This window comes from Rhinolophus ferrumequinum, chromosome 7, assembly GCF_004115265.2.
Source record: "Rhinolophus ferrumequinum isolate MPI-CBG mRhiFer1 chromosome 7, mRhiFer1_v1.p, whole genome shotgun sequence".
Classification (NCBI taxonomy): domain Eukaryota; kingdom Metazoa; phylum Chordata; class Mammalia; order Chiroptera; family Rhinolophidae; genus Rhinolophus; species Rhinolophus ferrumequinum.
This window is the reverse complement of record NC_046290.1, coordinates 21,130,141-21,156,092: the sequence shown is the minus strand read 5'-3', so window position 1 is coordinate 21,156,092 and position 25,952 is coordinate 21,130,141. Positions and strand designations below refer to the sequence as shown.

The 25,952-nt window shown below is 43.0% G+C and overlaps 2 protein-coding genes across 11 annotated transcripts in view; one reads left to right on the top strand and one right to left on the bottom strand.

Annotated features, from left to right (window-relative positions):
- The window catches only part of GOLPH3 (golgi phosphoprotein 3), a 47,160-nt gene extending 45,075 nt beyond the window's left edge, over nucleotides 1–2,085 (top strand). For 2 of the 3 annotated variants that reach the window (XM_033110732.1, XM_033110733.1), the window contains one exon: nucleotides 179–2,080. In XM_033110732.1, the coding sequence (XP_032966623.1) occupies nucleotides 179–603 (425 nt within the window). In that variant the 3' untranslated portion in view covers nucleotides 604–2,080. Of the gene's footprint in view, nucleotides 1–178 lie in introns of all 3 variants that reach the window. The other variant, XM_033110731.1, reaches the window with a different exon arrangement.
- A 7,203-nt stretch (nucleotides 2,086–9,288) lies between these two features.
- The window catches only part of PDZD2 (PDZ domain containing 2), a 329,192-nt gene continuing 312,528 nt past the window's right edge, over nucleotides 9,289–25,952 (bottom strand). For all 8 annotated transcript variants that reach the window (XM_033110376.1, XM_033110377.1, XM_033110380.1 and 5 more), the window contains 6 exons: nucleotides 21,680–25,748; nucleotides 20,845–20,962; nucleotides 17,764–17,865; nucleotides 16,811–17,081; nucleotides 15,772–15,906; nucleotides 9,289–9,969 (listed from right to left, as the gene is read on the bottom strand). In XM_033110376.1, coding sequence (XP_032966267.1) covers nucleotides 9,803–9,969; nucleotides 15,772–15,906; nucleotides 16,811–17,081; nucleotides 17,764–17,865; nucleotides 20,845–20,962; nucleotides 21,680–25,748 — 4,862 coding nt within the window. In that variant the 3' untranslated portion in view covers nucleotides 9,289–9,802. The remainder of the gene's footprint in view (nucleotides 9,970–15,771; nucleotides 15,907–16,810; nucleotides 17,082–17,763; nucleotides 17,866–20,844; nucleotides 20,963–21,679; nucleotides 25,749–25,952) is intronic.

The window sequence follows — 25,952 nt, the reverse complement described above, 5'->3', positions numbered from 1 at the left end:
CTTATATATAGCACTTCTGGTCAGCTAGTCTTCAGGTGGTTCTCAGTGATGGTTGTTCTGTAATTTAGTTGTAATTGTGATATGGTTGTGGGAAGAGACGAGTACAGCATTTCCCTACTCCGCCCTCTTAATGGAAGTCAATACCTATCATTTCTAACTTCTGAAATCTTTTGTTTAGGTGAGACGTGGAATCCATTAAAACTGCATTATCAGTTAAGAAATGTACGGGAACGATTAGCTAAAAACCTGGTAGAAAAGGGCGTATTGACAACAGAGAAACAGAACTTCCTACTGTTTGACATGACGACACATCCCCTCACCAACAACAACATTAAGCAGCGCCTCATCAAGAAGGTCCAGGAAGCTGTTCTGGACAAATGGGTGAATGACCCTCACCGCATGGACAAGCGCTTGCTGGCCCTCATTTACCTCGCCCATGCCTCCGATGTTCTGGAGAATGCTTTTGCGCCCCTTCTGGATGAGCAGTACGATTTAGCCACCAAGAGAGTGCGGCAGCTCCTGGACTTAGACCCCGAAGTGGAATGTCTGAAGGCCAACGCCAACGAGGTTCTGTGGGCGGTGGTGGCTGCGTTCACCAAGTAACTGCTCAGAAGGAAGTGTTCTCCTTCTCGCTCGTAAACCAGGAGCTTTTCTTCGCTCGGCTTCTGGTTTTCTGCATTTGTACTTTCCCACATTATAATTGATTAGCTTTTGTTTTATGAAATGATAGGTGGCTTTTTTTCTTTTAAATGTATGCAGGATTCTGCTGGTACGAGAGGCTTTCCTCTTTCTGTTTTTAAAAAAAGTTTTACTGCCATATTGGCATTCTATTCCTTGTTGCCATTCTTGCTGTTTCTGGCACGCTTTGACTTTCAAAGTACCTTCAGTCTCCTTCATGCACATCTTTTGGGGTTAGCTCAGGTTGAGTTTTCCCCACGTGTGCATGTACATCTCATTTCTGCCTGCAGTTCAGACGGAAGTCACAAAAAGGCCTTTAACTTACCAAAGGTAAATATCTGTATCTATTAGGACCTTTTATACATTAGACTTCAGTTGAGATGTATACTTAGCAAAATTATTTTTAAATTGAAGCAACACAGTAAATAATATAAAATGCCCCTTGGATTTTGCTTCTCATGTAAATCTATTATAACACTTGTTATGATTTTAACTATTAAATCATAAAGGTCCATTTGTTTCACAAAGCCAGTTTGGGATGGGCTGCATTCCAGTTATGCTGTATATAGTTGGAATTATATAAATTGCCCCTTCTGGCCACCCCTGCCTCCATCTTAGTATTTTGCAGATTTAATTAGTTGTACACCTGGTGCCCCTCACTCACTTTAGTTATTATTATTTGGCAAAACAGACCTCTCAGCATTGAAGGAGAGAGAAAAGACGTGTGTCTGATTGGTCCCAAGATTTTTTTTTATCTATTCCATTCATGGTACTCTTTGCCTATGCATCTCCTTTTTGGAATGATTTTTGGGTCTTACCGTTTTTATCATTTCTATAGGGAAGAGCCTTGTGACCAGTACTAATCTTGAGTACAGTCTTTTTTTCTTTTTTTAACCACAAGTGAATTAATGTCTGCTTTTAAATGTCACTTATCTACTCACAATTTCTTGGTGGGAAAAAAAAAATCAAATGTCAGTTCTAGCAGATGTTGCATGTAAATTGTTAGCAAGTAATGACTACAACTCAGATGATTAAGAATTTTGTAACAGAAAGCTCTGCTATGTTTTAATTTTTATATACAATTATGATAATTAGCACATTATAAGAATATAAACCTTTGCTTTTTAAAGTTTATTTTTACTATTTCTTTATCACTGTTTATCATAATCACCTTCGTTTCATAATGTAAATACTATATATTGAACAAATTAAATGTCAAATTTTTTATTACTGTAGTTCATGTTAAAGTGGGGCTTTCAGGTGTGTAGAGGTTTGCTTTGGTTAACATTCAATGCAAAAGTACTAGGTGGTGTGTAACTAGAGTTCAATTTTAAGAGATTAATATGTATACTATCTTTTTATCTGAAGTAATAAATAAACTATGATTTTGAAAGTGCCTGAATTAGAGCAAGCATATCATTTGTATTTTTGTATTCTACCTTAGTTTTCTTTCTAATGAAGGTTTACTTAGCCTTAGTATAGTGTGGTAATATTTTAATTCAGGGGATAGTAAACTTTTGTTACAGAGCCAAATGTAAGTATTTTAGGCTTTAGGTTACATATGTTGTCTGTTGCAACTATTCAACTGTGCTGAATGAAAATTGCCATAGACAATACAAATAGATGGGCAAGACTGTGTTCTGATAAAACCGTATATACACAAACGGGCAGCTGGCCATGGGCAGTAGTTTGTCAGTCCCTGTTTTAAGGCATGGAAAAAAGACAGATTTTCTATCCATTAAGTAACCTCCTTTTTGGAGAAAAATGACACTGTTGGTGGTAATATAGAAACTATTAGTTTTATAGTTGCCTCCCATAAAATGGATACTGGAAACTGATAATGAGTATCCTGGAATTCCTTTTCAGGTGAAGATTCATTGTTTTTCTCTTGAAAAGATTTTAGAAGTGAGATAATGGATATTTCTAAGGGATTCTTCAGTTCAGCAGCCACTCTGTTCTCAAGCAAGGAGAAAAGGGCCTCGCCTGAACTTCTGTCAGAGTTTGTTGTAGAGAGAGAGTGCGCACACTCCTCTGTGTGTGACCCCAGCTTCAGAACATGTTTCTGTATTCGGAGGAGAGGAAAAGTACAGTCTGAGGGGGAAGTGTTCTCTAGAACTCGTTCTCCTATAAAATGCTGCTGCTTAACTGTCTTCAAAGCAGGAATGGTGTGACTATGAAAATATTGATTGTGTGTGCAGTATTTCCCCAGGCTCATGCCACTGCAGATCCAAGCCATCAGATCCAAGAATCAGGCAGTGAATTTTAATATAGTAAAACTCACGTAAAGATCTATTGTGCAAAGAATTAGTATGTTTTGCAGCTTTCTGACTTCTTCACATGTTGTTTGAGGTGTGTTCCTTAAAACAACCTGATCTAGAACAATGCTCTAACAGAATGGAGAAAGGAAACTTACTGAATGCATGTTCTGTGCCTCGTTAAGTATTTAATACCTCATTTTGACCTCCTCAAACCCCAATTGCTGTCTTCATTTAATGAAAAAGAGTCTTGCAGAGGATGATTTGACCAATCTCACATTATCTGGTAAGTGTGAGTTTTTAAATCCTGAAGTGATAGAGTAACAGTAATGGCATTCAACTTAAGTGTTCCCTTACTTAATAAGATAAGGATAAGTTGATAAGATAAATAACTAGGAGGCGGCTTCTTTAACAGACAAAAACAGAATAGCAGACATATAAAAAAATTCTCATGCTTCTGCAAAGTAAAATGATAAAAGGACCTCTCTGCTTTATTCTAATATCTTGTTACAATTACATAAATGATCTTTTAGGGTTGAAAAATTCTGTATATTCTCAGAAGAAAAAAGCATTATCAGATGTCAAAGGGCCAAAAAAGTCCCTGGCCTGCTGAAGCAAGATTGTCCAGTGGTCTCTTGACACTTTCCGTTACTCAGTTCTCGCCATTGTTTGTGAACCGGTGAGTACAATACTCTTGTCAAGTATAGCAAACCTTTGAATTTGGTCATCACTGAAAGGAAAATGAAAGAGGCTGGTATCGGACTGGTTCAGCGGCAATATAGGACCAGTACGTAATGACATCCCGTCTGATGATGGCAGTCCATGGCTGCCAGGCACATCTGCTTTTGCCCCAGGAGCATGAAAACGACCAGTCACAAGTCTATGTGAGGTATTTATTTTATGAAGTTTAATTCCAACTTGACGGCCTCTCCATCTTGTATTAACTTCTGCCCATATTGTCAGATGATATTGTTCCATTTTACTTTTATCCAGATCAAGATGACTGCCCAGCAGCCTAAGGTAATTTCCAGTTCATCACAGCCCAGCAGGTCCCAGGATGATACATACCTGGCTCTTGTAAGTTGTGCACAAATGTCATATATTCTTTAATTGTATCAGTGAGGTGGTAATATTAATATTCATAACCTTGCAGGCTATCTTTTAAAGGAGTATTGATGGTAACGTCAGTGTTGATTATGTACACTTCCTCAGCCCAATGTTAGAATTATATGGGCGTCTACTTCTGATAGTCTAGTCATGTACTCTGTTCTCACTACATCACACACCAGTGTGCAGTTTACTTTTTGCACTTACATTGTGGAGAACGTTCAGAGTAAGCACATGTCATCCTTTTTAATCATTTCTGGCTTCATTGTCTAACTTGGTTAAATCTCATTAATGGACATTTGGATTACTCTTTTTTTTTTTTTTTTTTTTTTTTTTTTTTTTTTTTAAAGATTTTATTGGGGAAGGGGAACAGGACTTTATTGGGGAACAGTGTGTACTTCCAGGACTTTTCCAAGTCAAGTTGTTGTCCTTTCAATCTTATTTGTGGAGGGCGCAGCTCGCTGGCCCATGTGGGAATCGAACCAGCAGCCCCGTTGCCCAGAGCTCATGCTCTAACCAACTGAGCCACCGGTCCACCCTGGATTACTCTTATCATTTTCATTATTGCAAACAGAATTTTAATGTACACGTCTCCGTATTTGACTTCTGTAGGCGGAATTAACAGAAATGAGTTTGCTCAAACTGCCTTGAAAATGTATAAAATCAAGCCAAATTGATTTGTAAGATGCATGTTAACTAACACTTTGACCAATAATGTGAATACTGGTTTCCTTACACCCTAGCTGGTACTTTCAATCCTGTTCTTTGCCAAGCAAATAGACGAGAATTACCAAATTGTTTTAATTACTGGGGGTGGGGGGGGAGGTTGATTATCATTTACTGTATTTATAATTTGTATTTATTGTTTTGAATTAGATTCATGTTCTTTGTCCGTTCCAATGGACATTGTTATAGAATAATTTTGTCATGTTAAAAATTCTTTTCAAATTATGATTGGACTTACATTATATGTATAGTCTAGGGAGAATTGAAATATTTATAGTATTGAGTTGTTCTATCCACAAATAAGCTATGTCTGTCTTCCCATTTGTTTGAATTACCTTTTTTATGTCTCTTAATAGAGTTGTCTGTTTTTTATGCTTGCCTATCCTTGCTAAGGTTAATTTTCAATTGCTGTTGTGGTTAGGTGTTTCCTCCCATATGGTCTAATTGGTTATTATTTATGTATAGCTATTGTTTTGGTGAATAATTTTTGATACCACCTTACTGAATCCTAATATTTTAATAGTTTTTAAATTGATGTGTTTGTGTTTACATGTATCCAACTATATCATGTGCAGATTACAATTCTTTTTTTTCACTATTTATACCTCTTTTGAAAAACTTTGTCTAATTGTATTGGCTTGTACTTCCAGAACATTGTTATTCAACAGTAACAGTGAACATCTATTTTGTGTGTGTGCTTGACTTTAATGGGAGTGATTCTGGAGTTTTCTCACTGATGCAGGCTTTAAAAAAGCACTGACATCTTTCACAGTATTGTTTTCTTTTTTGTCCCACTAACATAATGAACTACATTTATAGATTTCTTAATTTCAAGCCATTTCATTGGTATTTTCTTTTCTTTTTTTTTTTTTTTGGTATTTTCTTTAATGTCCTACTGGACTCTATTGGCTAACCTTTAATCAGGATTTTATTTATAAATTTGCTTTGTCCCTTTTCATAGTATCCTAAGCATTTTTCAAGTTCATCATTAATGTTACTGACTTGGATTTCTGGTTTCATTGAACTTGATGCTTCTAATACGGCTTTGGTTTGATAAGGTGGTCCTTTCAGCTTCTGTTCTTAGTTCTACTAGATTCATATTAATCTCATTTGAGTTTCTTATCTCTCTGAGCGTGTGCTTCTTAGTTTCCCTCTTTGTATTTGTTCATTTCACTGTGTTTTAGAGAGGCGAGTTGCATAAACAAGCTCGTTCTCCCCAGGAAAAAAAACTACCCAAGTAGAGCCAATCAGAATCTTACTTTTGGGAGATATATGGAAAATCAGGCAGGTAGCAGCTTGTATGTCCAAAGAAATTCTGTGATAGTGAGTGGGGCCAAAATTGTGACAAAATAGCATTCATAGATTTCTAAGTAAAAAGGTCTTAAGAGTTGGGGACAAGTCTGCCAACGGGTGGAGGGAGAAGTAGGTCTGCAGGAAGAGACCCACAAACAGCAGCAGGGTCCTGTCAGAGTAGGGCATTTAGTGAAGACCCGTAAGCCCCAGAGTTCTTGTAGTGTCTGAGGTCTTGTCATATGCTGAGTCCCATTCTTGGATGTTTGTGAGATGCCATCTTGCCTTCTTCCTTGGTGTCTGCATCTTAAAACCAAAGAGCCTTTAAAAAGTAGATGGTTTTTTATTTCACTCTGTGAAGTAGGATCCCAGATCATGCAAGTATTGGGGGGCGGGGAGCGGCAGAGGTGAGTGGGAGGAGTTTGAGGAAAATGAGGATTGTGGTCATTGTGAAGCAGGAGAGAAAAAACTGACAAGGAAAGCGTTGCCGAGTAGCACGAGAGTCCCATTGAGGTTGGAAACCATGAATTTATAGCAGCAGCATTCTGTGTTGTTGTGGGATTTTGTCTAGTAATAGGCATGTAGGAACCAAGAAGTCAGCTAGTTGGAAGGATCCAGGATTTAGCTGGGTTGAGGGAGCTTAGCTTATGGGCTGGATGGGGACTGTTGTGCTCTTATGGGGTCCAGTCTGAATAGAGACGAGAATGAAAGAGGTTCTGATGGGGACAAACTGACAACTTTGGAGGGCTTGTTGAAATTGAAGCTAAGAAGCAGTAGTGGGAAGAAAGGGAATAAGGTCAGAAGATTGTAAAAGTGTGGGATGTTTGTTTTTAAGATTTCAGAGGTAGACCGGTTTTGGATTGTGTCAGCTCAGGGTGTGGCCTGGGAACGAGTGGGTGACCTGAGTTCTGCTGCCTTTGTGCCCCTCACCCACTTAGGTAATAATTTAGGTAATCATAAACATTTCTTATCTTGGTATCTTGAAAGGTTATTCTGTAGATACAAAATTAAAAAAAAAAAGCCGAGTGTAGTAAGCAGAGTGTTTATTTTTTAAAATTACTTTAAAAAGATTGTTTACAGAGATGTGGGTTTACATAACTTGGCGACAACATTTTTAAATGTACAGGCTATTTCATATTATTGCACTTACTCTTTAATAATATAAGGCATTTTATTTTACATAAATAAAGGATAATGTATAATATACAACAGGTGTGGTGCCAATTAAGTCAACCATCAAATTAAATGAGATGTGTATGGTAGAATAGAAATCAAACCCAACCTACCTCAACCTTCACAATATATCCTTGTAACTACGATTTACATGTTATAACACATATTTAACCTCATAGCTTATTGTGAATGACCAGTTAAGAAACCAAAACCATGAAAGTTTGAGTAGGACAATACCATTAGTGTTCACTTCAGGAAGTGTGGGAATTCATTCGACTAATTAGAAATACTCGTCATGCCTTGAACACTGAAGACACATAAATAGCTTTCTATTTTAGGGTCAAAGATGGTTTGACTTCTGCTTGCTCCCTTAAGTTCCAACTGTCGGCCAGGGAACCCTCCTGGCAAGATCTACTAGAAATGGCAGGTGACTTTAACATAGCTTAGTGAGCTAGCGGTCTCGCCTTGCATTCAGACACAAGGTTGAGGGACGCTCACAAGGAGACGCCCCATTGTTCCACTTTGCTCTAGAAGTTCCTGTCCGTTCACAGAGGACTGTGCATTTCTTAGTAGGCACAGCTGGAAGAGTGGAGGCAAAAAATCCTTTTCAGTGTTGACTTCTAATAGTCTCTTGTCGTTTAGGCAAGAAAACAGAAACCACAAAACTGACCCCAGAGACTTAGAAACAATCTAGCATGCACCTTGCACTGACTGTCTATAGTATCCTACCTGGAATTGTAGTGAAAAATAGAAGGTAAATGAATCAGGTCTTTCTAACTAATGCCTGTACTACATTTTCTTTTGTATAACCTGTTAAAAAAATGAGAAATCTGGGCTCACACCAGCCAGATAGTTCACTCCCATCGGAGAGACCTCTCTGGCCCAACTCCACAAAGGTTTACTGGGATTAATCACTCAGAAAAAGGATGTACAAAGGTGACGGCTCACGTGCCTCCATGATTGGGGGGTATAATGACTTGAGTTCTTGTCTCTAAGCCACACACCCACGCTGTAGATTATTTAAAGTAAAAGCTCCAACATAAAACCTTCGCGTCCTCAGTATGTAATCTCACCTGGATTCCCCGGGACTCAGTCAGCCAGCATGTGCCACCTGAGAGTTTGGGTTGTAACTACATAGTTCTCTTTTACCTTGAAAGAGTGACTCACTCTCATTCTCCATTTTCCTCTTTCTTATTACATTTTGGCAAATGAAGCTGATGAGGGCCTGAAGTACAAGGGGAGAAAAGCCAACTGTGTGACAAGGGACAGCGCATCGAACAGGAACATCCACTACAAAGCTCGTGCTTTGAACGGAGAGCAGCTAGCTAGGACCAGCTTCACAAGCAGCGTGAGTCACAGTAGTTTTCTGCAGGGAAACTTTTTTGACAGAAGGAAGAATTTGCAAAACAGGGAAACAAAAACATCAACAACTTCAGTCACCTCAGAGGTATGGCATTACACCCAGGTCAGGAAAAGTGACCCAGTACTTAGAAAGGTCACATTTTTTTAAGCTGCTTGGGGTCAGGGGAGGAAAACCAACCAAAAAAAAGCCCTCTACATGGATTATTTTAAGTTCCTCTATTTGGATTGTAAATATAATGCCTATGTTTATAAATCCAAGGATATGAAAAAGAATACTTGGTTTCTAAAAATTTAGTTTAAATTACTGGTTGGAGTACACAAAATACAGAAACAGAAACCCTGTGACTGTTATTTTTGGCTGCACTTGTGTTGACCAGTCTTGAATCCAAGAACTTACTCAAGACAAGTTCCAAACTAGATGCAAGCAAGGTGCTCTCCGAGCTGGAGCTTCCTGCTCATTGGAAGCAGGGAAGTTCCTGGCTACTTAGTACAGTTCATTGGACTGTGTGTGTGTAACACAGCCTTACGACTACACTCAGATCAGGACCTCTTGGTCGTCAGTCACCCGCTGAGGTGAACTCTGCATCCGTACAGTGCACATTACACTCACTAAAAAATATTACTTTTTATTTATTTTGTTTTTCATGTTTTGGATAATTCCTGAGCTCAGCCTAAACATTAAGTCAATATTTATGTATTTTTTTTAAGTCTCATTTTCTTTTCAGGGTAACACACTGACCTATGTCTCCTTCCATTGAATGTCCCGAAAAGCATTTGGTTATTTACTTACAAAATTATATAAAACTATAATCCTTTGAGTTGTGACACTTGTGTTGCCCCTCACACAGTTGGCTCCCTAATTGCCAGGACTGGGTATGTTGGGAGAGGTGGCAGAAAGGAAGCAAAGGTCTAGCTAAATGTTGCAGATGGAAAAGAGCGTCAGGCCACATCTCGTAGCCCCATCAGTAAACATGAAACGTAAGGGCAGGCACTGGAGCACATCTGCCCTGGTGACCTAGGGGCACGTCTTCCAGAGTTCAGCTTCAGATACAAGTACAAACGTAGAGCTTTTTAGTCCTTGCCTACACCACGTTTCTCTGTTGTTTTAGGAACCTACCGTTTAAAGCAGTCATTCTGATTTGCTAACATAAGAAGGGAACTGAGAAAAGGAGATTCTTGTTTAAAAAAATGTGTCCCTACTGCCGCGTGTTTCATGAAGAATTCCTGTGCTTTCTAATTACTAACTGCACAGGTCCTTCCGGGACAGACTTCATAATGTTCCAGGCATCGAAGTGCATGAGTCCAACCAGGGGCTTCCCATTAATGGCAAGAATTTCATCACCAGCTTCTATTATTCCGGCTTGTTCAGCTGCACCACCTGTGAATAAAGACAGAATAGTGGCTTGGTACTTTCACAATGTCCAAAATGAAGTGCAAGTAAACTAAAAATTTAAATGAGAAAAATCACTAAATGACATGCTTATATTTGTAGGATAAAGAGATACTTCTTAAACAAGACACACAAAGCATATACCCATAAAAAGAAATTTGACTACATAAAAAAATTCAAATCTGTAATACCTCCCTCCCACCCCCCGCCAAATAAAAGCAACTGAAGGGAAGGTATTTCAAAGAATACTAAGTAAAGAGAAGGTTGAACAAAGGAAATCCATACCGAAAATCCAAACAGCCAATACATGCAGGAAAACAGGTTCAACTTCTAATTGTTAACAGATACTGGCTAATGTAGCCAATTTCTGAGAATCAGTGATTCATGCTCAGCCATGACCGTGGAGATTTACGGAATTCACTGCTTACACACACAGCTTTGACATATTTCTACACTACAGCTTTGTGTATGGTCTAACAAGTTGATAGACTTTGAAAATGCACACATTTAAGCCCTCATATTAATTTCTTGCACATGTACATCTAAAACAAACAATTGTATTGGAAAAGAAATACACATTGGCAGCGGAAGCACTTAAGGAAAAAAGGGCATTGAAAGGAAAAATTCCCAAGTCTGAAGATAATTAATGTTCTCAGAAATCTTAATTAGATCTCAAAAAACTGAGCAGCTGTTTCTATTTCATCCTAAACTGCTGAAAATCATTGTTAAATATTACTTGATATCAATATACATGATTATAGTTGACTATAAAAATTGAAAAATATAATAAAAATACAGCTGGAAGAAAATAAGTTCAAATTCAACCCACTCGAGGATAAAAACATTTTATGTTGTTAATGATAGAAGCACATACTGTCATTAGAGATGAGTCCTCACCAAAATCATCTCTACTGTGGGAGCAGAGAGACGGAGTTAGTCCTGGTCACTGCTTCCTGCAGATAACACATTTTTGGAAGTCCCAAAGCACTGTTACTCTACATAACCAATTATACTGTGTTACCAAATGCACCCAGTGTCCTGTTCTAGGAATATTGACTAAAGGCCCCCAAGCAGGTATGTGAGACCAAAGAAGCTTGTGTGTGTTCACGTGGATCTAAGAACTTGGGGGAGGAGGGTTCCAACCAAACAAAAGAGGAGGCTGTGAGTTAGTGGAACGTGCACTGTGAATAGCAATCAGATTGATTTTGGTCTCAAGTCTGTGACTTAAAGCAACTGCTGCAGGTTTCTGTAAACCTGTTTCCTCATCTGCAAAATAGTGATGTTAATACCTGTCTTGTTACTTCACTAGATTGTTGTAAGGATCGAATGAGGTGACGTAGGTAAAAGTCCCTGATGAGGGGGCGGATGGGTGGCTCAGTTGGTTAGAGCATGAGCTCTGGGCAACAGGGTTGCCGGTTCGATTCCCACATGAGCCAGTGAGCTGTGCCCTCTGCAACTAGGAATGAAGACAACGAGCTGCCGCTGAGCTGCCACTGAGCTCCCGGGAGGCCAGATGGCTCAGTTGTTTGGAGCGCGTGCTCTCAACCACAAGGTTGCCGGTTCGACTCCTGCAAGGAATGGTGGGCTGTGAGCCCCCTGTAACTAAGATTGAACAATGGCAACTGGACGTGGAGCGGAGCTGCGCCCTCTACAACTAAGACTGAAAGGAAAACAACTTGACTTGGAGCTGATGGGCCCTGGAGAAAGACACTGTTCTCCAATAAAGTCCTGTTCCCCTTCGCCAATAAAATCTTTAAAAAAAAAAAAAAGTCCCTGGTGAACCATTCAGTGTTGTGCAGACCAAAGAGGGTCCCAACTCCTGGACTTCTTTTATGTGAGAAAGAAACTTCTCTCGTTTAAACCGTTGTTACTTTGAGTTTTCTATTACAAGAGGCCAAACAGAATCCTAACAGACTTGACCACAATGTGTCTTTCCCATTTATTGAGGTTTTAAAAAATGTCCTTTAGAAAGCTTTTATGCTTTTCCCCAAAAAGTTCTTTCATGGCCAGCCTGAAAAAAGAATGAGTATAGTTTCCACTCAATAACTAATACAAGTTGGAGCATCTTTTCCTGTGTTTCTTGGCTGTTTAGGTTTGAACTTTTGTTTTTCTGTTTTCCTTTACTCAATTTTTTTCTTTATTTTGTATTTTTCTTATTGAATTATAGTTCTTGATATATTCTGGACATCAGCCTTTTGTTGGTTAAATACATTGTAAATATCTTCTAGTCAGTCACTTAGATTTTTATATTTGCTTATGAATTATTTTGTCACATATAAGATAAACATTTTATGTATTTTTTATGATACATGCCTTTTATGTTATGTTTAAGTAGTAATCCTTTAGTATTTTAAAGTAATGGTTATGGCTGATACATAGGAAATTCTATTGATTTTTATATGTTGATTGTGAATTCAGCAATCTTGAATTTATATTGGCTTAACATTTTATTCTTTTAGATTTTTTTCAGTCAGGAAGAACCTATAATTTGCCAGTAGTGACAAATTGTATCCCTGCATTTCCAGTCTTTATACCTTTTATCTTTCTCTTGGCTTATTATATTATTGATATTCTTGGTAAAATGATGAAAAGAGAAACATTTTTAAAGCAGCCCAAACACAGTAGTGACAATGTTCTAACCTTTACCTGGACGGCTGCCACTTCACGTAGGAGATTACAAATAACTATTTACTGCTTTTTTTTCATAGACAAAATCTCTGACTGTCAAGGAAACTTCAGGGAAATACGATATTCCTTTATTATTCAAAGAAGTTTTTTGGTATTAGACTGATTGAGTACTACTATATTGCTTTTGGTGCTTGAGCTAAAAAAAGGCACAGGAAACAAGATACACAGAAAACTTCATGCCCATTAAAATTTTAAAGTATGAAATAAAGGTTAGAAGATGAAATCTCTAAGCCTGTACAAAGAAACTGGATTCACTAGTCTCCAAAAGGTGAAGGCAGGGATCGACTGTATAATATTAAGAAATACTTCAGTGCCTTTCACAGGAATAAAACTGCAGGTTTGCACACGAGAGCATCCAAAATGCTAGTCTACGAAACAGGTGCTTCTTTCTCGTCCTCTGACCATTTATATAGTTTTCCTGGATTTCTAGCCAGATGCTAGAGACAAAGGCCAAGGAGTCTCAAGGACATTATCCTTTCTCTGCTGGAAGTAGGTCTGGAGTTGCTTCTCTCTCCTGGGGCTTCTGCTTTGGCCGGCAGAGGCAGCAATGGCCCCATGTATGGGCCTTCACATACCTCCATTTTGCTATCACTCTTGATAGTTTGGCTGACAGATGTTTATCCTCAGTCCTCTAAGGTGATATTCTGTCATCTTCTAGCATTCATGCTGCTAATCTCTAGTGCCTTTGGGAGTAATCTGTAGATTTTCTCTGTTAGCTTTTTAGATTTTCTTATTTTTACTTATATTTTGAAACTTGACTGTGATATGGAAAGGGTTGGGTTTTTTAAATAAAATTCATCCTGTTTTGCCTTGATGAGAATTTTCAGTCTGAATACTGTTGTTTCTCAATTCTGGAAAATCCTTAGTCCTGACTTCTCCAAATATTTCCTTTCATTCTATTTTTTCTTTTCTGGTATTTCTCAATATTGCCTCTCATAATTTTGATCTCTTTATTCCCTTGTGCTACAGTTTTTATGGTTTCTTCTATCTCGATTTTTATAAATTCTCTTTTCATAAGGATTTGATACACTTTTGAATTCTATTTGTTAATTATAAAAATATATTCGACTGCATGTTTGTATATGTCTGTTTTAACATATTTGCCTCCTCTGTTTGCATACCCTCTTGGTCTCGTTTCGTGGATAATATTCCTGTCTTTATTTTTTCAATGGCATCTCCTGTTTATTGGGTCTGCTGGCTGTCTCTCATGGCCGTGGGTTTCCTCATGCACTTTGTAATCTTAGTTTGAGAGCTCTCGCTGGTGAGTGCTCTTCCAGTCTTACAGTTGTTTCATGCTTGCCTTCGCTTGGCTGTGTTCTGCTGCTGTCAAGTTAACAAGTACGGGGTTTTCCGTTTACCCTGGTACCATGATTCTAGACACCACACCCAGCAGAGGCCTGATCTACGCCTGTCCTCCACTTGCCCGCTTCTGGCTGCTCCCTGAGCTGTCCGGCAGAGCTGGTTTGACTCCAGTCCTGGCAGAGAGCAAGTCCCTACCCTCCACAGCACAAGAAGCCTGGTTCCAGTCACCCACAAATACAGGGGTGTGCAGTCGCTGCTCCTGGGTGGGCACTGAAGCCCAAGGCCCACTGTCCGTTTCTCGTTCCCTGCTTCCTCTGGGCCATAGTACGGCAGCCCCTGCTGACCACGGAGGGGTTCGTTTTTAAGTACGGCTCCATATTTTAAAAATAATTTTCTATTGGTACTATGGGCCAGGAGGAGGCTCCTAAGGTATGTAATTGTAGAAACACACCTCAAGGCCACTGACTAGAGGGCATTAAAAACGTAACAGTCCCTAGCTAAGAGCTGACCTTATTACTTGCTGACCTACTAATTCTGTTATATGCCCAAATTACAAGGGTTTTAGATGCTAGACTGCAAGAAAGAGCACTTAGGTGTTTACATAGTTGGTAGATATGAGGTCTCTTCATGAATGTACTAACAATATTTAATATTGTAACAGTACCAGTATACAGTCATGCTCCACTAAGAGATGGGGATATGTTCTGAGAAATGCACCACTGGGCCATTCCATCAGTGTGCAAACAGTACACTGACACAAACCTACATGGTACAGCCTGCTTCTGGAATTATATGTGCTATACTTGTACGTGATGCAGCATAGGTGTGTTTACACCAGCATGAGCACAAACATGTCAATAATGTGTTGTGCTGTGACATGATGGCTACGATGTCACTAGGCAATCGGAATGTTTTTAGCTCCATATAATCCTGCGGGATTATAGGTTATGTATGTCACCGTCGTATATGTATGTCATTGACCAAAACGTTACATGGCGGATGATGTTCTATATTGATGTGGTTGTTTCATGCTTGCCTTAGCTTAAAATAATATTTAATAATATTTAACACACTAACAATACTAGTACAACACTTCCTAATACTAATTTTTAATAAAATACTAACATTTATATTAAATATTATTAGTGTTATATTAAATATTATAATGGTATGTATATTACATATACATATATACTGATATTGTTAGTATAATAAGCAGCTCAGGAACCTGAAGAGACTTTTGTGAACTCTCCAATATCATAAAATGAATTATTCAAGTTCATTTAGAAACTTTGTATCTACCAACCATTTCAGGGATACCTACCGCTCCCACCTTACTTTCTTGCAGTCTGGTCTCTGCAACTTGTACGTGAATACACTCTATGCCATGTAAAGTATCCCTGACTGGCACTCTGATGGCATTACTTAGCTTGGTATGTTCACATCAAGAACAGCTAATACTAATGAAGAACACGGAGACAGACTGAAGCCAGACTGCCTGGGTTCAAACCTTGTTCTGCCACTTCCGTCTGTGTGACCTCACGTGCTCGCACAACTCCCCCATGGCCGTTTCTCCTTTTGTAAAATGGGGACAGTACCTATCCGATACGACCATGGGTGACATGAGTTAATACACTGCAGGAAACACAGCAGGCTGACGCACAGTAAACCCTGTATGTCACAAAGCATTAAAAACGTTTTAGATTTTTTAAAAACAAATTTGATTTCCAACTGGAAGGCACTGACATACACGGAAGAAAATTGGTAATGGATGGCAGATTGGGTTTTCTAGGACATTACCTTTGTACACTCGTTTAATGAACAGGGGCCCATCTCCAGACATAGACGATTTTCCTCCATCCAGACTCAATCCCAGCCCCGCTGAGGTCTTCAGCACTTCAACACACACAGCATCCTGTGCAGCTGTGCTCCTCCCTGCAGTGGTGGTTAGAAAGATAAAAATGACAGGGACACACATCACCTCCTGTCCTGTCCCCCCAAAGGTATCACCCTGGCACCCTCGAGTCCCATCCATCTTGAAGTGCTGATGATAAACATTTGAGAACCGTGTTAGGGTTGCTGTCCCAAATTTGGGGCCCCTTCCTGGCTCTGTTCCCCTGTACCTGCACCCTTTGCTCTTCTGAGCGCTTTCTACAAGCGTGGAGAAAGCTTTTATGCCCAAGCAGAAATCCCCACACACTGCTGGGACATGTCTCAGTGAGGCTGACGTCACACCGGCGGAATCTGCCTGAGCGTCAGAAACAGACGCAGGGCTTTGTTTGGAGTAAGTACTGAGCGTGGCTTTCCACGCAGCCTGGGAGTGAGTGTGGAGGGCACACACAGCATGTGCTTCGGAACCTCTTTGTAAGCTCTTGGCTGATTAAGGCTGCAGTCTCTGTCTTTAGACACTTTTTGCCCCCTTATTGCCTTATGTTCTTCTAAAACAGGAAAGAGCACAAGCCCTGATGTTTTCCAAGGACAAATCTCAGTTCTGGAATTTCTCTTTCTACACTGATTCCCCCATCACACGTGTTTGTTGTTTTACTTAACAGCCACTCAAGCCCTAACAAGAGAGGATGGAATGTAGAAGGGTTTTCTTCTTAGGACATTTAGTGAAGCTGTCAAGTATTCATTTTAAATCTTCAGCAGTATGGTTCTAACTCCTGGGTCTTTTTAAAATAACTTATTTGTAACACTGCTTCTTCAGGAAGCGTCCACAAACTCTAGACTTCACTACACTTAATGTCTCCGACCCAGATGATGGTGGTTTCCTTCCTGTTCAATCGGAAAGTACCATGCCAGCTGCTCACACCGACTGGTTGTTACACTGATGTCTTACCCATGCCAGGCTCCAGGGGGGTGGTCTTTCTGGATACTGAGCCCTTCCCGTTGGCTGTGGGCAGCTCCTGCGTGGTAGAGGGACTGGGCTGCTCATTTCCTTTCTTGATGACCATGAGGACATCTTTGTACTGCTGTGCCTGGTGCAGAAGCTTCAGGACGTCCCCATGGGCTAAGCCAGCCAGTGTGGCGCCATTGACTGACAGAAGGAAATCCCCTCGGCTCATAGTGCCTTCCTGAGAAGCTGCCCCCTGAGAAAACACCCTGTGGACCTGGGACAAGGAGAGGACAAAGCCAAATTCATTTATGATCTCCAGTAAAAACAGAAGGGTTAACTGCAAATCCACAGTAAAGGAATCTTCTAAGGGCAAGTTCTCCAAATCATACAAACACTTGGTTTATCAAAACCATATTCAGTACGAGGGATGGACTTCCACACGTCAGTCCCAGCACATGAACACAGTCTTACTCAACTTCTTGCTAGTGTGTGCTCTGTGCCTGACACCGTGGGGCGATAAGATACATAGATGAACAGGACCTGGTCTTGTCCGGGGAGGGGGCCTCCCTGATGATCCCAAAGGTCACTGAGGGGATACAATTGAGGGGATGGTTCTTGAGAAAGAAGGAAGTTCATAAGCAAATGCAGGTTTGCTCAGTTCTAATGTCTTTCTGGTGCTTCCACAAAATATTTAGGTGAGTACGAGGATATAGACAATTGTGTTTATATGTATTGGTGCCTAATAGGTCACTCAGCCTGTGTATTGTACATCGGTCAGCTGTGGTAAAAGGTGTATGTTGTCAGTGAAAATATTATGTCCTCCTTTTCCATGTTTGTTTTGGCAGCAGTGAACAAACACCAGCAGCCTTTGAACTCACTGCCATGAGTTTTGTCCTGATCCCACTCTGGGGCCCCTTCCGCCGACATTCCCTGAGCATCTTGACATTGTCACTTACCACAACTGACTTTGGCTCCACATTGGTCCCTCCTGCCACACTGAATCCCAGACCTGAGCCTCCTTTTTTAGTTAAGACTACGAAGTAAACATCTTCTTTATTCTAGTGAAAAGAAAGAAACAAACAAACAAGGGTAGTCCTTGTACCCAGAGTAAGGAAGTTCTGATATAAATCCTTCTGTATGACTGCAGTTTGTCACCACTATACCCAATGGTTTTTCAGGAGCGTTCACAGGATATTTGAATTAGAGGAGCCCCATTTCGACCACCTTGCGTTCCTCCTGGGGGGGTGCTTGTACGGGTGTGTGAGGGTCCATCCCGTAGCTGCAGAACCACCGGGATGGTGGACAGGAACCCGGACAGGGTGGGGATGGGGCAATTGAGAAGCCACTCTGGTCATGCCAGGCACCAGACTGTGTCTTGCCAAATCACAGCATGTAATTTGATCACAAAGGGCATTCTTTATTCCACAAGTAAGTGTGCAGTTTAGCAAACAACAATAGCAGCAGCAGCCGCAGCAGCAAAGAGACGTATCAGCGCCAAGAGCAGGCTAAGAGCAGAATGAAGCCTTGTGCCCTGTGCCCTCCTCCCGCCATGTTCAGTTGATTGGATTTCAGGTGCAATTAATGAACTAGTTAGTACTCATAAAATACAAAGTATGTTAACAAGTCTAAAGTACATTATGATATACAAGGTACATTAAAACTGTCAACTCCTATCGAGACTAGAACATTCTTAGTAGTGTTCCAAGGTTAAATAACAGAAGACTGTCTTATGTTTCAAGCATCAATCAAAAGATACCTTGGAATAAAAGATTTTAAAATAGAAAACCAAGCTGGGCTGATTATACTGAATTTCATCTTCCTCCATACGTACACTAGAGATGATTCAGCAACATTTTACAGATCTGCCCTGCTAGGTTTTTAATCCATCAATTCAAGGTATTCTCAAACACAGCAATAGAAAAAGAATCTAATAACCTGTAAGGACTGCTCTGACGAGAAACTGAAAGCATGGAAAGAGAAAACCACCTCCGTATTGTGCTGGGGGAGGACCCAGTAGTGTTTGTTTCCATCAGTCCTAGGGACTAAACTTAAGCATTTTACACTTCTCTATAGAACAGAGTTCATTCAAACAGCCTCCATATGCCGACGCTAGAATGTCCTGCAGAACTTGGGGGGCTGGGGTATGGACTCGATGCTCAGACACCATTCAGTGGAGGGAAGAATGATGACTAGGCTTTCTCAGTAAAAACGGGTGCATGTGGTCCAGTAAATGGTCTCTGTGCAGCTTCTCAGAGGAAACGTTTGATGCTGAAATAGGAATATGTCTCAGATATTTATTTAAAAAAAATTTTTTTTCTTCTCGGATATGTAAATGCATCATTGGAGTAGAGAGACAGGTTATTTGAAAATGGGACGCTCCTGCATTCCTGGATAAGTTATCACCAGAATTTTGATTTACAAAAACTTCTTTTTTCCAGTTGTGTTTGAGGCTACAAGTGTGCTGGAAGCTGACTATCAGGCCCAGTTTTTCCTCTCTCAGAAGCTTAGCACAGCATCAGGAAAGCGAGATCCACGATCAGGGCATCCCCAAGGTTTGGGCCTGCTGAGGTCAGAAGGCCAGGGCTCGCTTTCAGACTCTCTCATCTCTCACAGCGCCCTCAAGAAGCCACAAGAAATCGTTTTATGCAGTTCCATTTTCAGCACCTAGAAACCATACCATTAAAACAAACAAACGAAAAACAAGGCAGGAAACTTCTGGTCTAAAGATGGCAGAGTAAGCACATTTCTGCTACCGGCTCCTCTCTGAAACCAATGAAGACAGTAAGAGAAGGGAAAGAAAGCTCATTCTGATGAAAGGGGAAAGATCTTTAACACCACGTGACCATGCCTGTCTGTCTGGTGGTGAATATGGAACCGGAGTGGGGAGGCCCCAAAAGATGTACCCAAGCTGGCGCTCAGCCTCCTGTCCATACAAAGCCTCCCCTTTAGTTGTGGTCTCTGAAAATGTCCATCTCATTTGTGAGTTTGGTTGAGACCTTCTACATTTGTTTGCCTCCTTTTACATTTTCTCTAACACTGTAAAATGTCTGCAGCAAAGGGGGCCCTGGCAGAGCGTGATCTCACCATGCCACCTTGGCTGCAAATGCCAGAGTACAACTTTCCATGTGTGAAATGCTTACCGTGTTGTAACAAGTTGAAGAAGGAAGGGAGAGGATGGAATTGTCCCTTTTATTGAAATGAAAAATGCTGGATGTCTCAAGGTGTTTCCTAACTGCACAGACTCAAACCAGTGGAAGCTACGGGGGGGAGTTGGGCTCCCTCGCCTGGCTCACTCCTTATTAGAAACCAACGTCACAGCCCTGCTAATATTAGAATTGCTGGAAAGCATTCTCAGATGGTATCAGTGACTCAGCTACATCACCACTCAAGAAAAACTGTTACTTGCTGTTTTCTCTAAACAGAAACTATCCATTTCTTTGGGTTCAAATCTCTCTAGATAGTCCTGAGAAATTAATGTTGTACTTCAGAGAAGTATTCTAGTATGAACTCATGGTTTCTTTGGTTATTGTTTACTGTCACATGCAGTCTATTGAAAGACTTTGTAAGACTAATTAGCTTCTTGGTCTCGAACCCCAGGCTTCAGAAGCTCTTACACTTGGTGACAGCGCAGGGCCACACAGATGCTAACTGTCATTTCCCAGCAGGTGGCTCCCTTGACAGGTAGTTTATGTCCACTTGGGTGGACAGAGGTCCTTGCGGTCGGTCATTCTCCAACAGTTCCAAGCTGCCTTGTTGTGCTTGGAGGACCTTCTGCAGACAAACTCCAAATGCAGGGTGGGGCAGGGAAGACAGTACCAGTTACCACTGGGGAATTAAAACAGCTGCTGCCCCAGTCTAGCACCGAAAAATACAAGACAAGATCTAGCTTCTGAAGCCAGCTACAAGCGAGACTGAGCTGGAGAACTCACAACTCGAGACTCGGAGGAGGACTCTCCTTGGCTCTCTGAGCTCGTGGCACACGCCGGGCACGAACATGACAACAGTTCCATCTTCCCATGTTTCTGCATTTCACTCACCTCTGATTGTGCTTTCGCTTCCTGAATGAGAGTTAGGATGGTAGATTTTGACCCCACTGATGACAAAACAGACTGTAATCTTTGCTGGTCCCCCGCTGAGTCTAGAAGTTGATCCAAACTAAACAATATAAATACATTAGAAACATCAAGAAAAAAGCAATTTCTCCATTTTTGTAAGGATGCATTTAAAATGACGTCCTTTCTACTATTTTCGTTGGTTCTTTTCAGTGGGAATTACTATGGATTCAGGGATTTCTCCAAGGTGTTCCAGAACCAATGTGGTCAGAAAATTTCTGACATATTAAAAAATTTGCAGTGTATAGGCTCAAGTGAGATATTTTAAAACGTAGAAATTCCCTGTTTAACGCCAATCACTTTCAAAGGCCCGGATTCTTCCTTGAGGTGCAGCCTTCCCTGTCTCCCCTCTCTGTCATGATGCTTTTCCCTAAGTGCCATGTCCTATAGGAACCTCTCTTCAGAGCAACATTTTGGCCAACCCTTCTCCCTGCAGCACTTTATTTTTCCAGTAATGGTATTAAAAACAGTGGGGGCTAAATGCAATGTGATACCCTTGGCGGGATACTGGAATAGAAAAAGGACACCTGTGTGATACCGGAATAAAATCTGTAGTTCAGTTAATCGTATTGTCCCGACGTTAACTTCCTGCTTTTGACCAATGGACGGTGGTTATGTAAGATGCTGACATTAGGAAGAGTTGGGTGAGGGATACATGGGAACTCTGTACTACCTTTACAACCTTTCTATAAATCTAAAACTAGTTTTCAGATTTTTAAAAAAGTTTATTTAGATAAAAGGGGGAGGAACAGATACTTACTTAACTGACCAGCTTTTTCTGGAAGGCAGATCCTGGGGCGTTTCACCCATATTACTGGCTGAACTGGGTGCTCCAGGCTCACTGGCTTTAGGCCTGCTTTCTTCTGGACAGGCTCTGTCCCCCCCTTTCACTGGACACGAAAGGGCAGTGGACCCATTGAGGCCTCCGGCAGGGGAGCCAAGTGACCTCCTGGGGATGATTTCCAGCTCGGTTTTGAAGAGCACGGCCTGCGGCCCTGCCGAGAAATCCTCACTGCAGAGCTTGTCAAGGTCGGGCATACTCAAAGCTCTCAGTTCCTGGAGCTTAGAGCGGGATAACGGCGAGGGCTGCGTATGGCGCACCGAGGACTTGTTCCTCTTGGCGGGAGAGGCCGGGGTCACGGTCGGGGTGGGAATTCCGGAAGGACCAAGCGCTTTCTTTGGTTCCGAATCAGGGCCCTTGTTACTGGCCTCCAGCACATTCTGCTGGGAGACTGTCAGCATCGTGCTGGACGGGGACTTCGTCATCTGGGGCATGAGGGGGCTGGCTTCACTTTGGCTTTCGCTGCAGGAACTCAGGCTGCGTCTCAGGGACCTCGCTGTCGGGTCACCAGGGTGGATGAGGCTCCCCGAAGCCACGCTGCCAGATGACCGTCTCCCAATGGGAGGCTTGGAGCTCACAGACAGAAAAGGGGAAGCCCCCGACTTGGCCGCAGGCCGGTCAGAATTGGCCAGGTTCTCAAAGGACTTGATCCTCTGCTTCACAGAGAAAAATGAGGTAGATTCATGGGGCCAGTTCTGCTCAGAGTAGTAATGTCTCCTGGTGACTTTGATTTTGTCTGTGACCAGGCAGCTCGTTTCCTGCAGTGAAAGGACATCCCCTTCATCTGTTACTGGAAGGTTCCTCGCCGTCTCCAGCAGGGGCTTCACACTATACACGCCCTGTCCATTGACAAGCCCAAGAGCACAGCCTCTGAATGCCTTGGCGTCAAGGAGGCCACCGCTTGTTGAAGGGACCTGGCTGTCCCGCTGAGCGCGACCTGGGCTGTGCAGGGAAGGCCCCTCCCGCCCAAAGTGGCTTGAGAACTGGGCTGGCATGGAGTAGGTCCTGGTCGCGGGCCTCGGTGTGAAATAGGGATGGTCGTCCAGCACCGGGCTCGCTGGTGTGCTGTGCTTGGGCGTCCCTGGGGAGTCTGACATCTGGCTCAACTTTCCTGGGGAGGAATCTGCCTTTTTAGCCAGCAGCTGTGGGGAGGAGGAGGAGGAGGCCAGTTTTGCCACGCTGAAAGATCGCTGCATTTCCTGCTCTACCGGGGAGGCACGGGACGTGAGTGAGGATAGATGATTTGGGGCTGATTCCATTGACGGGTGACAGGGTCTGATTTCACTCTTCTCCTGACAGTTGCTCTGGGCCAAGAACTCTCCCTGTCTGTCACTTTCAGTTGGCTTGTCACCACTTGTATTCTTTGCATTCTTTGGCATTTTTTCAGAAGGAATTTCAACTATTTTCAGCTGGTTCATTCTTTCCAGGGGATCACTAGCAATTGCTCTGCTTCCTTTGTTGCCAGTCACCCCCGGTTGGGCTGCTTCTGGTACCAAATCCGTTTGGCTGGCCATGCGCTGCTGGGCCTGCCCGGGAGGTGGGAGCTCCCACTTGTCCACTGCTGTGGACGCGCCACTCCTCAGAGCTGGGGGACCCGTCCCCGAGGCCACTGAGGGTGCCTTGCTGTCTGGTCCACACTTAGGAGACCTGGGGGTGGCTGGGCAACTTCTGTCGGGTTCAGAGTGGGCAGCCGTGTGGAACCCATTACTTGCACCTTGCTCAGGAAGAGTCTTGGGGGAGCTCAGGGGCGGAATGAAGGGTCTGATGCTTGTGTCTGACGCCGAAGGCCGGAGGGAGCCCGAGGCCGCAGGGGACGGCTTGCTCTCCAGCACACACTGGGGAGACTTGCTGGGGGCCGTGGCATCTTTGTCGGGTTCTTCATGGTCAGCTGTGTGGAACCGGTGTGATGCTACCTTGGAAAGCATTTTGTGGGAGGTCTGGGGTGAAATGAGGGATTTCCTGTGGTCTGTCCCACCAGCTTTAGGCATGTTAGTGGCAAGGGCCTCGGAACTGCCTCTGCTTTTGCTTTTGATGCCCAGTCTTTTCAGCTTAGGACCGGATTTGGGTTTCTGACAGTTACTTAAAAGTGTTTCCGCTGAAATTTTTTTAGGTGGGTCTTTATTTTCAAGGTTCAGTTTCAGCTGAGGGGTGCTATTAGGCACAGCAACCCCCTTTTTATGGCTTGTGCTCAACACCTGACTTTTGGAGTCAGGACTTCTGGCTGGCATCACGGATTGTTCCTTTTCAGCTTTGCTCTGCAAATGAGTACCTTGGTTACTTTTACTGACGTCTTTAAACCAGGCCATGATGGGCCTCCTGGAGGTCATTTTTGGTTTCTGTAGCAAGTCGTCCAGGTCATGACTTTCGGAGATGTGCAGATTTGCCAAAACAGATTCCCCGCTCTTAGGGACAGCCACATGAAAGGAGGAACGATTTTCAGTTGTGTTAACATTGGCTTCCTGTTTTTCATTTGGAGTTTCCCCATCCAACAAGGCATGTTCCAAACCATTTACCACGTGAGGAGGGAGAGTGACTTGGGGCTTGTGAAAATGCCTGGCGGCTGCAGAAGGCTGGCTGTTTTCCACAGCTGAGCCAGTGCTGCCGGCTTCCTCACTTTCTTCTTCACATGAAGGCCTGTGGTTCTCTGTAATCTTTAGGTCCCCGTGAGGTTCATGCCCATGGGAGCTTATATCCAAGAGAGAAGATGGCTGGGAAGCGTTTGGGATCGCAGGGCACAAGGCTCCTGGCACGAAGGACGCTGTCTCACACGGACTTGCCACCGCTTCACTCAGAGCACTGTGCTTTAACGGCAGAACCCTGGCGAGAGCAGGGCAGGGTGCAGCCCGGGCAGGCGCTCGCGCGGCCGTCGGGGGTGGGTGGGGGGAGCCACCCGTGGAGCAGATTTCAACCTGCTCCTCTTCAGACTCTGTAGTATCTTCCTTGTGCGAAGACCCACGGGAACGAGGAGGTGACCAGTTGTCCCTGGTGGAAGGTCGGGGGGCTTCAGTGAGCGAGTCGGGGTCAGAAGACGAGTCCTCGGCATCGCCATACATGGACGAGAGAGATGGCTCGGTGCTGTCACCCAGGCCTGACAGGGACGTACTGTCTTCGTGAAAACTGCTAAAATTTCTAGAGTAGTTGCTCAAAAAGTTTTTGTTCACAGTAAAATGTTTGTCCGGATTAATCGAATCCAAAACTGAAGGCTGGGAGGTCCACTGTGGGGGAGGGGGAGGGCCAGCAGCCCAGGCCCGCCTCTGGGTGGGGGTCTGGTTCCCCGTGACTGGCTCAGCACGGCGGGAACTTCCACCTCCAGCTCCTGTTGGAAGGTGACCCTGAGAACTACCCTCTTGACTCGCCCGGTCCCCTTTGTGAGGTGACTGAAGTCTTGCTTCAGATGCATCCAATTCCTTGATGAGTCTGTCGATATCTGTCACAGGGCTCCCTCCACTCTTCCCGGGGCAGCAGCGCCCTGAGACACTGCCACACACCTCTTTGGCCTTGTCAGTCGGTGACAGCAGGGAGGGACTGGCCTGCCGTGCCCTCTCAGACTCAGAATCTGTTCCCTTGAGCAGAGCAGACTCCTGGGAGTTTTCAGGTATGAGGATTCCTGTTGTTTGCAGAGCTTTGCTGTGGTTACCTGAAACTCTTTGTGTCTCCTCCTGGGACCTGAGTAGGTCTCGTGAGAGGACAGCACTGGCTGGAGAGGCTCCCTCGGCCTCAGGTCCTGTTCCCTGGTTGGACGCTGCCTTCCTGGTGGTGTCAGGTGAGCTGGCTTCTGGGGCTGCACGAATCTTGCTGAAGTCAGGCTCAGCTGCTGCTATTTTCCCTGGGGATGTGCTGTGCTCCCGGGTGACCCTGGGTAATACTGGCTGTCTGGGGTCTTCAGGCCGTCTCACTTGCTCTGTGTCCACTGAGGTCTTGCTGGGGTCAGGGTGAGCTGCCCTCTTCTGTCCTGGGGAAGGGATGAGGTCTGGGGAGCTGTCCAGTCCTGTGTTGAGAGTGTAAACAAAAGGTGGGGGAAATGTGAGACAACAGAACATCTCTCAACTAAAAAAGGGGAAAAAAAGGAAAAAACTGTGTAAACAATCTCAATTTTTTGTGTCTTTTTCAGAAAGACATTCCACAGCCTGGATGCAGGCCTTCCTGTTCTTTTTTTGTCTCTAAGATTACAGAGCACTCATCTCACCACCAC